General features: G+C 48.2%; 1 protein-coding gene across 1 annotated transcript in view; it reads left to right on the forward strand.

Annotated features, from left to right (window-relative positions):
• The first annotated feature begins 6,097 nt into the window (after nt 1-6,097).
• The window catches only part of ATG16L2 (autophagy related 16 like 2), a 104,605-nt gene continuing 96,703 nt past the window's right edge, over nt 6,098-13,999 (forward strand). Inside the window, exon 1 of the mRNA XM_030199316.1 lies at nt 6,098-6,281. Within this exon, the coding sequence (XP_030055176.1) occupies nt 6,134-6,281 (148 nt within the window). The 5' untranslated portion in view covers nt 6,098-6,133. The remainder of the gene's footprint in view (nt 6,282-13,999) is intronic.

Raw genomic sequence — 13,999 nt, forward strand, 5'->3', positions numbered from 1 at the left:
TAATCGAACGTGAATGCCCATCTCCATGGGCGTCTATGTCCGAGAACGGGTACGTGAAGGGGTGGGACAGACTGTATTTTCGGAAAAAAAATGGGCGTCCATCTTTTCTTTCGATAATACGGTTTGTGCCCGGCAAATGCATTGGATATATGCGGATTTGAGCTGGGCATTTTCGTTTTTCAGCGATAATGGAAAACGAAGGCGCCCAGCTCAAAAAACGAACAAATCCAAGGCATTGGGTCGTGGGAGGGGCCAGGATTCGTAGTGCACTGGTCCCCCTCACATGCCAGGACACCAACTGGGCACCTTATGGGGCACTTGTAACAAGTTTTAAAAAAAAAGTCAAATACCTCCCAAGTCCATAGCTCCCTTCCTTTGGGTGCTGAGCCCCTCAAATCCCCCCCCCCCCCAAAACCCACTGCCCACAACTCTACACCATTACCATAGCCTTTATGGCTGAAGGGGGGCACCTAGATGTGGGTACAGTGGGTTTTGGGGGCGGTTTGGAGGGCTCCCATTTACCACCACAAGTGTAACAGGTGAGGGGGGGGATGGGCCTGAGTCCACCTGGAGGAAGCCCACTGCACCCACTAACAACTGCTCCAGGGACCTGCATACTGCTGTGATGGAGCTGGGTACGACATTTGAGGCTGGCATACAGGCTGGAAAAAAAAGTTGTTAAAGTTGGGTTTTTTTTTGGTGGGAGGGGGTTAGTGACCACTGGGGGAGTCAGGGGAGGTCATCCCCGGTTCCCACCGGTGGTCATCTGGGCAGTTGGGGCACTTTTTTGGGGGCTTGTTCGTGAGAAAAAAGGGTCCAGAAAAAGTGACCCAACTTCTCACTAAAAACGCTTTTCTTTTTTCCATTATCGGCCAAGGGCGCCCATCTCTGCTCAGCCGATAAACACGACCCAGTCCCGCCTTCGCCACGCCCCCGTCAACTTTGTTCGTTCCCGTGACAGATTGCAGTTGAAGGCGCCCAAAACCGGCTTTCGATTATACCGATTTGGGCGCCCACCGGAGAAAGGCGCCCATCTCTCGATTTGGTTCGAAATCTGGGCGCCCATCACTTTCGAAAATAAGGCTGTATCTCATGCAGAATATTAGCGTTTAGTCAGCTAAGTATCATTTAACTAGCAAGGTGCCGTTCCTGGCCAGTTAAATGTTTTTGAATATCGCGGGGGGGGGGGGGGGGGAGTCTCGCCTGTACTTCATTTCTGTTTTCTCAGCAATGCTTTACTCCTATAAACCAGTGGCATAGCTAAGAGGGACCTTGGGGGTCTTGGCCCCCCCCCCCCCACCCCATCAAACTGGATCCAGAGCCCCTGGTTTGGCTGGCACAGATCACCAACTCTCGCCAGCTGAAGTCTTTCTCCAGCGCTGTTCTCTGCACATTGCCCTGCTTCCCCTTACGTCACGTGCATGCTCATTTTTAGTGAACCTGAGCGTGCGCAATTCGTGCACGCTCAGTTTCACTAAAACCGAGCATGCACGCGACGTGAGGGGAAGCAAGGCAGGCAATGCGCAAAGGCTTCAGCTGGCGGGAGTTGGGGACCCCCGCCAGCTAAGGTATGTGGTGTTGCGACGAGGCAGCAGGCCATACTGTGCCCCCCCACTTTGGGCTCCGGACCCCCCAAACGTTAAGGTCTGACTGTGCCCCTGCTATAAACTCCTATGTCCTACCACTGGGGGTGGCAGGGGTCGACCACATTTCTTCTTAGCACAATTTCTACTGCTAGGTGCAGAAAGGATTAGTAATTCTCCCAACAAGATAATCGAGGCTGTTATGGGTTAGTTATCACTTACAGTTGGCTGCCACCCTTGATGAAAAGTCAGGGAGACTCCTATTAGCTGTACCTGGAACCACACAATAGTGCTGTAGAGGTGATAAATACTTTAATCTTTCAGCCTTGCTGGAATTCCAGATTTCCCTTTGTCTGTCTGGTGACTAGAAGGGATGCAGAGGCACAGCTCATACACATTAATATTTAAAAGCATGATTTTTTTTTTTTGGGGGGGGGGGGGGGGAGGTTGGAGCCTAAATGCCAATGGGGTGACTAAGGTGCCCAGTACCCTTACACCAGCCCTGCTTCTTATATACTTTTATGCCTTAATGACAGCTGAATAAACCCAATAGAAGGAAGGGATCCCCAGAAGCTTAGCCGGTGGTGGGAGGCGGGGCTGGTGGTAGGGAGGCGGGGATAGTGCTGGGCAGACTTATACGGTCTGTGCCAGAGCCGGTGGTGGGAGGCAGGGCTGGTGGTAGGGAGGCGGGGATAGTGCTGGGCAGACTTATACAGTCTGTGCCAGAGCTGGTGGTGGGAGGCGGGGCTGGTGGTTGGGAGGCGGGGATAGTGCTGGGCAGACTTATACGGTCTGTGCCAGAGCCGGTGGTGGGAGGCAGGGCTGGTGGTAGGGAGGCGGGGATAGTGCTGGGCAGACTTATACAGTCTGTGCCAGAGCTGGTGGTGGGAGGCGGGGCTGGTGGTTGGGAGGCGGGGATAGTGCTGGGCAGACTTATACGGTCTGTGCCAGAGCCGGTGGTGGGAGGCAGGGCTGGTGGTTGGGAGGCGGGGATAGTGCTGGGCAGACTTATACGGTCTGTGCCAGAACCGGTGGTGGGAGGCGGGGCTGGTGGTTGGGAGGCGGGGATAGTGCTGGGCAGACTTATACGGTCTGTGCCAGAGCCGGTGGTGGGAGGCAGGGCTGGTGGTAGGGAGGCGGGGATAGTGCTGGGCAGACTTATACAGTCTGTGCCAGAGCTGGTGGTGGGAGGCGGGGCTGGTGGTTGGGAGGCGGGGATAGTGCTGGGCAGACTTATACGGTCTGTGCCAGAACCGGTGGTGGGAGGCGGGGCTGGTGGTTGGGAGGCGGGGATAGTGCTGGGCAGACTTATACGGTCTGTGCCAGAGCCGGTGGTGGGAGGCAGGGCTGGTGGTTGGGAGGCGGGGATAGTGCTGGGCAGACTTATACGGTCTGTGCCAGAGCCGGTGGTGGGAAGCGGGGGCTGGTGGTTGGGAGGCGGAGATAGTGCTGGGCAGACTTATACGGTCTGTGCCCTGAAAAAGACAGGTACAAATCAAGGTAAGGTATACACAAAAAATGGCACATGTGAGTTTATCTTGTTGGGCAGACTGGGTGGACCGTGCAGGTCTTTTTCTGCCGTCATCTACTATGTAAGTTAGATAGACATGGGATGGTCTGACCTTCAGTTCCTCATGAATCTGATTCAGTATTCCGAGGGGAGAAATGGGCAATGCATCAGTGATGAGTCACATTCCTTTGTACCAGGTCAAGGAGCATTGAGCCTGATCTAACCCACTCACAGCTCACTGACGTGGAACGAATCTGCTCAGCTTCCACTTTGCCCATCCACTATAGGCATTTTTTTAAGTGTGCACACAGATTCCGGTGTGCCATACTTTCCAGGTTAGATCAGTGCCTCTTAATATTTTTTTATGCTTTTGGGCATCTAAACACAATAATTCCTTTGGGGAAGTGTTTCCAAACGGGTTAGCTTTGTGCGTACTGTGACAGTAATGAACCTCACTCCTAAGCCAGGGCACGTGTAGCGTGATCTCAGCTCTGAAATTTACTAACACTTGCTGTAGGTACAGTGGATTCCGTTTCATTGGGACTATAGTTTGTCCTGAAAAAATGAAGTTGACATGTAACTGTTAAAAAAAAAAAAAAGTCTCAGTGCAAGTGACAGATAAAATTCAAAACAATTATTTATTGTCCAAACACAGAAGTGGAAGAACCCCCCCCCCCCCCAGTGCAGTACAGTACTGTTTAATTTCAAATTTTACATTTGTTTGTTAACACCAGGGCTTTTTTAAAGGGGGTACTTGGAGGTACTGAGTACCGGCACCTTTTCCATTCTCTGCTAAAATTGACCCATGGTCCCCAAGTTTTAATGAACAATTTCAGGTTCTACACACCAATTCTGCCTTGTCATAGATTCTGGGTCTGGTTGCAGGGGGGCTGGCTATTGTGGGGTGGGTCCTTCAGTGATCACCCCACCCCTGAAGGGTAGCCTGGCATTTGAGTATCAGCACCTTTTTTTGTTAGAAAAAACGCACTGGGTAACACAAAAGTTGAAATAAAGGAAAGTAAAACATTTAAATTTGAGTATTGGGCTTTTACAGCAGGATGCTTCAGCTGGTCCAGCAGGAAACCCTTTTAAGCTGGGGTTAAGCTCACACTAATGCTTTAGGAGGAGTGGCCTAGTGGTTAGGGTGGTGGACTTTGGTCCTGAGGAACTGAGTTCGATGATTCCCGGCACAGGCAGCTCCTTGTGACTCTGGGCAAGTCACTTAACCCTCCATTGCCCCATGTAAGCCGCATTGAGCGGGAAAGCGCAGGGTACAAATGTAACAAAAATAAAATAGATACTATTGGAGATTCTACATGGAATGTTGCTATTCCACTAGCAACATTCCATGTAGAAGGCTGCGCAGGCTTCTGTGTCTGTGAGTCACAGAAGCAAAAGCCTGCGTGGCCACATTGGTGATCTGCAAGGGCCGACTTCTACATGGAATGTTGCTAGTGGAATAGCAACATTCCATGTAGCATCTCAAACAGTGGAGGAGTGGCCTAGTGGTTAGGGTGGTGGACTTTGATCCTGAGGAACTGAGTTCGATTCCCGGCACAGGCAGCTCCTTGTGACTCTGGGCAAGTCACTTAACCCTCCATTGCCCCATGTAAGCCGCATTGAGCCTGCCATGAGTGGGAAAAAGTGCAGGGTACAAATGTAACAAAAATAAAATTCCTATAAGGAGCCTTAAGCAAAGCAGGTGATCACTTAGGGCAGCAACATCTGGGGCAGGCAAATAGCAGCTGTAGTAAAAGCAACATAGGACCTGACAGAAACTCCAAGAAACACCAGTGTGGCACAGAGGGTGGGCAATTTTAAATGGCCCATTTACCTGTGTGTGTGTGTTTTAACAGGATTGTTCTGGAAGAGGCGATATTAGGATGATAATTTCTGAAACTGTATGGGGGGGGGGACAGAATACAGCACCAATTCTGACAAAGTTAAAATTGGGTGCTGGAGATGTGGGGGTGGGTGTCTAAGGCTGAAGTTTCTCCACAGCAGCTCTGACCCTCACTTTTATTTTCAGGCTTATCATTATTCTGTCCGTCCATGAAAAGATTAGCATAGAGTAACATAAATCTTTTCCACTCCTTCACATTACCTCTGGGTAGTTGACCTTCACCTTATACAGAGTATTAAAATGATTAGGAACTTTAATCTCAAGGTATTTTATGCAATTAGATGCCCATCTACAAGAGAAATTAGAATTAATAGAGAGAAGCAGTTTCTCATTTAAAGGCACATTAAGGACGTGGCATAATTCATTTTCTACCTCGAGGCTTTACTAAAAAAAGGTTTAATTCTTTAAATACCTTGGGCAACACGTCCCGTTGTTTTTCCTACAGAACAAAACCCAGGATGGCTGAACGCGCTCCTCATCATTTATAGGGAGCCAGTGCACGGGTGTGCGAGAATGTTTCCTCCCCCCCCCCCCCCTCCCCAACCCCTGGAATCCCTCATCTGTACTTGCCCAAGTTGCCCTTAATTACTTCCTGCGCAGATCAAGCGCAGAGAGACGTAATTAGATTGTAAGCTCTGTGGAGCAGGGACCGTCTCTTCATATTCAAGTGTACAGCGCTGCGTACGTCTAGTAGCGCTATAGAAATGATAAGTAGTGGTTGTTAAGTGTCACAGCTCCCCTGGTCGGGGGAAATCTCTCCACGTGCACTCTACCTGCTTCCCAGCCTCGGGACAGACGGGGAATCTCCCTCCGTACCATTGTGACGTCATGAGGATTCCCCCTCCTTTTTACCCTTTGACGCTCTGACCTGGGCGGTGCTAGGCTCCCGTCTCCGCCCCTGGGCACCGCCCATTAGCCGTTCAGACCCTTCACTTGGACTTTCGGGACTCACCTCCCCTGAACGGCGCGGACCCGCCCACATCCACCTCTAGGCCCAACCCCCCTGCGCACCTCCCTCCCATCCCTCGGCTTCTGCAGCCCCGCCCCTCAAGCTCAGCCCCACCCACTCCGTGCCCCTGTCTCTCTGTGCCACAGCACTTTCCTAGCCCCAGAGAGCTTGGAAGTGCTGCACTGGCCATGGCTGGGGTCCCTGGTGCCGCGGAGGGGCTAAGCCGGGGAGGGGGAGCCGGGGCCGCCAGATCAGGCTGGAAGCGGCACATCATCAGGGCGCTGAAGCAGCGGGACAGGAGGCAGAAGGCGAGCTTCCAGGACGTGATCCAGGCCTGTGAGTGGTGCCCACCCTGACTGTATCCCTGTCTCCTTTCGCTTTCAGATCCCGATTGCTTAATAACCTTCTCAGCTGATACCGTTGTGGGAGGAGGGGGAGCCAGGCTTGAACTTGGACGACTAGAGAGAGCAGGACTACCAGGCCCAGCGCGTCTAACTCTGCCCATTGTCTTTGACCCAATCACTTCTTTGTTTCTGAAGATGGATCCTCGGGGTTTATCCACTTTTGCCTCCACTGCCTAACTTGGGAGGATGTTTCATGCATCCACCGTGGCTCTAGGAGAGGGGTTTTTTTTCTAATTCTGAGTCTAGCCCCCTTTGAGCATCACACCCTGGTCCCTGACTCGACCGGGCTAACTTTAAATAGTCCTCCTTGCTGTGTGCTTTTCGTGATGACACTTAAAAAAAAACCAAAACTTGATGTACGTTGCAGGAGTTTTTCAGAGGGCATCTGCATTGTTTCGCTTTTGCTAAATGCTGTTTGCAAAGTGGCTGGGGAAAGGCAAAATAGTGCGCATAGATTTTAAATTCTGATGCACATATGCTGCTGCCCCCCCCCCCCCCAACCTAAACATGAAGACAAGCTAAAAGTATGTTATAGTTCAGCCAGAGGAGAGCAGTTTTCAGCTGTTTACCTAAATGAGTTTGAAAATGAGCCTCCTCCCCACCCCTCCAGACCCCTCAATTACCTGTGCAGAGAAATTCTCACCTTTTTCTACTGCTACTGTCTCTCCCGTCTGCTTCATTAATTTACCCATGGCTGAAGTCAGGTACTTATCTCCTCCATTAACACTTTGATGAAGAGGGACAACCGCCTGCCCTTCTCTGGTCCTGCAAAACAATTCCCATCTTCAAAGGTCAATTAAGCAGAACCATCAGGAGTGGCAAAATCTCCCTGAGCATTCAAGTCTGCTGCCTTTGTCCTGCTTTGGTTTTCTTTTAAATGGCACTTTGCGTTTTTAAAGGATAGTTGTACAAAGATGATCGCGAATTGTGCATGTAAATGAGGTCACAGATTGCCATGTACTCATGTCTATGCCAGGCGCAATTCTGTAAAATTGGGGAACTAGTTACATGGGGGTGATTTCTATAGATGGCGCTGAAAAAGCGCTATTCTGGAAGCTGAACTTAAAGTTAGGCGCGGTTTATAGGCTACTGCTCACACCTGGGAATCGTGGCTAACTTTAGGTGCGGCCGTTTACATCAACTGTAACTGTCTCACCAGTTTGCACCTCAGCTGGTACAAATGTACTGTATGAATATAGTAACATAGTAGGTGACGGCAGAAAAAGACCTGTATGGTCCATCCAGTTTGCCTAACAAGATAAACTCATATGCGCTACTTTATGTGTATACCTGACCTTGATTTGTATCTGCCATTTTCAGGGCACAGACCGTAGAAGTCTGCCCAGTACTAGCCCCGCCTCCCAACCATCGGCTCTGCCACCCAATCTCCGCTAAGCTTCTGAGGACCCATTCCTTCTGAACAGGATTCCTTTATGTTTATCCCACACATTTTTTAATTCCGTTACCGTTTTCATCTCCACCAATGCTAGGAATGCCCCCCCGTTCCGCCCATGATCCTCCCATTTCTGCATAAGACATAAGCATCGCCACACTGGGACAGACCAAAGGTCCATCTAGCCCAGCACCCTGTCTCCGACAGTGGCCAATCCAGCTCACAATCACCTGACAAGATCCACGGAGCAAAGCATTTTGTACTGCTTGTCCCAGGAATAGTGAATTTTTCCCTACGTCCATTTAATAACATTCTATGGCCTTTTCCTTCAGGAAGCCGTCCAAACCTTTCTTAAACTCTGCTAAGCTAACCGCCTTAACCACATTCTCCGGAAACGAATTCCAGAGTCGAATTATGCGCTGAGTAAAGAAAAATCTTCTCTTGTTTTAAACTTACTACACTCCAACTTCATTGCATGCCCCCTTGTCCTAGTATTATTGGAAAGCGTAAACAGTCGCTCCATATCTATCTTTTCCACTCCACTCATTATTTTATAGACCTCTATCATATCTCCCCTCAGCCGCCTTTTCTCCAAGCTGAAGAGCCCCAGCCGCTTTAGCCTTTCCTCGTAGGAAAGTCGTCCCATCCCCTTAATCATCTATGTCACCCTTCTCTGCACCTTTTCTAATTCCACTGCACCTTTTTCTTTCTACTCATGCGTAAAATCCAATTAAATCTGAGTGCCAGTAATTGCTGATTAAAAAGCCAATTATTGGTGCTAATTTGCTCGTTATTCTGTTAAATTGCACGAGCCCATACAGTTTTTGACGGCTTTTATAGAATTAGGGAGATGATGTGTAACAGCAAATAGGTTGTACCAGTGGGAGGAGCATGGGCATGTCACGGTCAGTCCGCTTAACAATGCATGCACCTTATAGAATAGTATCAGATGCGCATCGCAAGGCGCATTTAGGCACGCCAGCTTATGCCTGCCATAACCTAGTGTTCCTGCGTTTTGGCACTGCAAATCGGCTTTACGCTACTATTCTGTAATAGGTTAGACGTACCTTAACGCCGTTATAGAATTGTCGCTAAGCGTGATGGCTCTTTATAGAATTACCCTCTCCCCCTTACCTCCTAATTCTAGAAAGTTGCTCAAATTTCCAAGTACTGAGGTCAGATGCATGTAGCATAAATTAAGACTAATTAGATGCTAATTGGCCTTAACAACCATTTGAACAACTGCTACATCCACTTTCAGCAAAAAATGTGCTATCGTTTTGTATGGATGAAGGATATTGTTTCTACCAGTGTAATTAATTGTGGAGATGAAAAGTGTGTTTGTCATTTACCCGCAGCCAAGTTAAAATATTATTTGTTTCCAAAATCAGCTAAGTCTAGGTGGATGTTGATTCCAAAACCAGTTACGTCTTGAATGCTCTATGGCCATAACCTACCAGGTAGCGTGGCATTCAGCAGCCAGTAATGTGCTATGCCAGTTTTGTTACATGTAGTCATAGGCGGTTGGTGGCCCAACTGTTTGGGGAGGCTAAAGGGGGCGGGGTTAGGGGTGAGGCCAGGGGTGGAGCTTAAATCCATAATTGTCTGATAACACACAGAAAAAAAAAAAATAAATAAAAATAAAAGTCACAATTAATACCTTTTATTAAATTTAGATACTAGATATGTATCATATGTCAAAGAATAAAGTGGTTGCTCAAAGCATATTCTAAGCACAATCGCTCAACTGCAAAACACTATGCACAACTTTGTGCAAAAACACACTTGTAGTGACATATTTGGATAAACAGGCAACAGAAAAAATGTTTTACTGTTGTAATCTTAGTTCAATATTGTTAATATGTTGCACCTAACACATTATGGGGGGTCATTTTCGAAACAAAAACATCCAAAAAGCGGCACAAAGCAGCAAGATGGACATTTTTTGGTCCAAAAAACAACCAAATCGCTATTTTAAAAATCCGTTTTAAAGATGTTTTTCTATGCAGTTCAAAGACAGTGCGTCCAAATCACAAGGGGGAATGTCGGGGGTGGGGGGGGGGGCAAGTTGGACGCTTTTCTGCCATATTAGAACAAAGCAAAAATGTCCAAGGCTAAAAGTTAAGACGTTTTAATCTAGACCTCTTTCAATCACGATTAAGTCACAAAAAGGGAAAAGTCCTCAAAGAAAAATACACTGAGCACAAAAACATCTAGCAAATGGCCATTTTCAAAAGAAAAAGACAGATGCTTTTCTGGTTCGAAAATCACTATGTTCGCCACTTGATTTTGGATGTTTTCAACAAACCGTCCAAAATCAGATTTAGACATCGTATCAAAAATGCCCCTTCCCATGCTTCTGTTTCAAGATTTTTATGTGATAAGGTTGGCACAGAATGAAATGCATAGATTTCACTAAAATTCAGCTTTTTTTTTCACATGTATAACACATAAGTTATGCAAGATTTTGAACAACACTTGTAATGATCAGATTTTAGCTTTTTGAATGTATATTTACTCCACCCCTTGTGGGAAATGAAAAATATTTGTGTGTATATGAAAAATTGATTTTTCTCTGATTCAACTAAAATGGACTTAAACTCCTCTTATTGACCTATAAGTGCATTCACTCTGCAGCTCCTCAGTACCTCTCCACTCTCATCTCTCCCTACATTCCTCCCCAGGAACTCCGTTCACTGAGTAAATCTCTCTTATCTGCACCCTTCTCCTCCACTGCTAACTCCAGACTCCGTTCCTTTTATCTTGCTGCACCACATGCCTGGAATAGACTTCCTGAGCTGGTACCTCAAGCTCTATCTCTGGCCGACTTCAAATCTAAGCTAAAAGCCCACCTTTTTGATGCTGCTTTTAACTCCTAACCCTTATTCACTTGTTCAGAACCCTTATTTTATCATCCTTACTTTAATATTCCCTTATCTCTTGTTTGTCCTGTTTGTTCTAATTAGATTGTAAGCTCTGTGGAGCAGGGACTGTCTCTTCATGTTCAAGTGTACAGCGCTGCGTACATCTGGTAGCGCTATAGAAATGATTAGTAGTGTTTGGGATTGCAGAATCTTGCTACTCTTTGGGATTCTGGAATATTGCTACTCTTTGTCCTTATCCCTTATTTGTCCTGTTTGCCTGTCCTAATTAGATTGTAAGCACTGTCGAGCAGGGACTGTCTCTTCATGTTCAAGTGTACAGCGCTGCGCACGTCTAGTAGCGCTATAGAAATAAGTAGTAGTGTTTGGGATTGCGGAATCTTGCTACTCTCTGGGATTCTGCACAGAATATTGCTACTCTTTGGGACTCTGGAATCTTGTTACTCTTTGTCCTTATCTCTTATTTGTCCTGTTTGTCTGTCTTAGTTAGATTGTAAGCTCTGTTGAGCAGGGATTGTCTCTTCATGTTGAAGTGTACAGCGCTGCGTACGTCTAGTAACGCTATAGAAATGATAGTAGATAGTAGTAGACTTAGCAAGTTTTAGAAATAAGCCCTTGAATTGTTGGTGCTAATTGGCACTAATTGACTTTAGTCAGCATTCTATAAGCTGCGTGCTCTAATTCCTGAGCGCACAACTCCATGGGGGCTTGAGCCTGGGAGGGGACGGGTGAGTCGGCGTGTCAAACAGTTAGGTGCATGGGTTTTACAATAGCAGCGTTTACTGCATAAACAATGCCATACTTTGTATTGTTATTTGAATAATTTTACTGCAGTAATTGCCTATTGCTCATGTTTGATTTATTCCTACTGTACACCGCCTTGAATGAATTCCTTCAGAAAGGTGGTAAATAAATAAATAAATGTGGACTTGCGCTAGGATTCTGTAATCCCACTATATATATGAGTTTCCCAATAAATAGCATAGAATTTTAGCAGGGCCGCCGAGAGACTGGGCTGGGCCCGGGGCCCCGCCTTCTGCCCTTGCCGGCCCGCCCCCCCCCCCCCCCGAGGTCGCCGACGTCACTCTCCCTTCCACCCCCCCAGGGTCGACACCGCTCCCTCCCCAAGATTGCTGAAGCCACTGCTCCCCCCTCCACCCCCCCCCCCGAGGTCACCACTGCCGCTCCCCCCTACCCCCCCCAAGGTCGCCTTCGCTCCCCCCCTCCGTCCGCCACCGGGCCGGACCCCCTGCATTGAAATCTCAGTCTCACCTCCGTGAAAGCAGCGCTGCAGGCAGCAGAACGCCTCCCTTCAGCCCTCCTTCCCTCCTTGTGTCTCGCCCCAGCGGTAGTTACGTCAGACGAGGGCGGGACACAGTGAGGGAAGGAGGGCCAAAGGGAGGCGTTCTGCTGCCTGCAGCACTTCTTTCACGGAGGTGAGACTGCGATTTCAATGCAGGGGGCACACGGTTGACGACGGAGGGCAGGTGGGACTGTGGCAGCAGGCCCCCCCCCCCCCCCTCTCGGCAGCTATGAATTTTAGAAATATCAAAGGGCAAGTAAATTCAAGCTGCGTTGCAACATTAAGCGGCCCTTTTACTAAGCCACGCAGGTGCCTATGCGCGCCCAGCACGCGCCAGTTCGGAACTACTGCCTGGCTACTGCGTGGCCCAGGCGGTAATTTAATTTTTTACGCATGTCCAGTACTTCTGTCATTACGTGTCCACAGACTTTGGGTAGACTTCTACGGTCTGTGCTCTGAAAATAACAGATACAAATTAAGGTCAGGTATACATATAAAGTAGCACATTTGAGTTTATCTTGTTGTTGGGAAGACTGGATGGACTGTACAGGTCTTTCTCTGCCGTCATCTACTAGGTTACTATTTAAAGTTGCATGTGACCTTGAATACGTTGCTTACCTTTGGACAACGAACAACACGAGACTCCTGAGGCAGGCGTTTTGACGCCGAAACACAGCAGCTGTGTCGAGTCTTTCGTATTGTTTCAATAAAGTTCACCTTTTCAAAATGACATCTCCCTTGGTCATTTGGAAGAGCCTACCTACCCTACTCCTTGGGCTCTCTCTTGCTGGTGTGCGAAGGGACTGTGTGTTCCTCCACTTTGTGTGAATATTGGCTCTGATCACCCTGGCACAGTCAGGGCAGTCTAAGGGCAGAGTCAAGGATGACCTAGAAATTGTGTGCACTGGCGATATTTGGTACTACGGCTGAAGGGAGCTATGATAGAGGTCTGTAAACTAATTAGTGGAGTGGAACGGGTAGGCGTGAATCGCTTGCTTACTCTTTCCAAAAATACTAGGACTAGGGGGCATGCAATGAAGCTACAAAGTAGTAAATTTAAAACGAGAACATTTTTCTTCACTCAGCGTGTAATTAAACACTGGAATTTGTTGTCAGAGAATGTAGTAAAAGCAGTTAGCTTAGCAGGGTTTAAAAAAGGTTTGGATGGCTTCCTAAAGGAAAAGTCCATAGACCAGTATTAAAATGGGCGGGGAAAATCCATTGCTTATTTCTAGGATAAGCAGCATAAAATGCATTGTACTATTTTGGGATCTTGCCAGGTACTTGTGACTTGTGGAAACAGGGTATTGGGCTTGATGGGCCTTCGGTCTGTCCCAGTATTTATTTATTTGTATCCCACATTTTCCCACCTATTTGCAGGCTCAATGTGGCTTATATAATACCGTAGAGGCGTTCGCCATCTCCGGCAGAGAAACGTACAAAGAGTTGTAGTGGTTGAAGAAGGTTCACGTGTTATAGACATGCTGGGATTCGTAGAGAGGAAGAGTTATGCGATGTCTGTTTCAGGCTTTGCTTTTGTTGTGTTGCAAGGTTTAGGCATCTAAGTTGGGTCAACGGGGTATGCCCTTTAGAACAGGTGAGTTTTTAGTGATTTCCGGAAGTTTAGGTGGTCGTTCGTTGCTTTCATGACTTTTGGTAGTGCGTTCCACAGTTGTGTGCTGATGTAGGAGAAGCTGGATGCATATGTTAATTTGTACTTGAGTACTTTGTATGTATAAGTATGGCAACACTTATGTACTTATGTCTGTACGTAATACAGTCCTGTCTTTGCCCAGTTAGGTGGGAGGGGAGTCCAGAGCCCGAGGTGAGGGGGCACATTTTAGCCCCCCCCCCCCCCGGCGCTGCTGCCCCCCTCTATTGCTGCCCCCCTCATTGCCGACCCGCTGCCACTTTTCACGACCTCCCGCCCTCTTGACCCCCCCTCCCACCGCAAACCCTCTCCCGCCAGCAAAAGCGAAGGTAGGCGGTGGGGGGGGAGGGTTTGCGGGGGGAGGGTCGAGAGGGTCGTCGGGAGGGGGTCCAGGACGAAATCTACGGGGGCTCAGGCCCCC

The sequence above is a fragment of the Microcaecilia unicolor genome, chromosome 4, assembly GCF_901765095.1.
Source record: "Microcaecilia unicolor chromosome 4, aMicUni1.1, whole genome shotgun sequence".
Classification (NCBI taxonomy): Eukaryota; Metazoa; Chordata; class Amphibia; order Gymnophiona; family Siphonopidae; genus Microcaecilia; species Microcaecilia unicolor.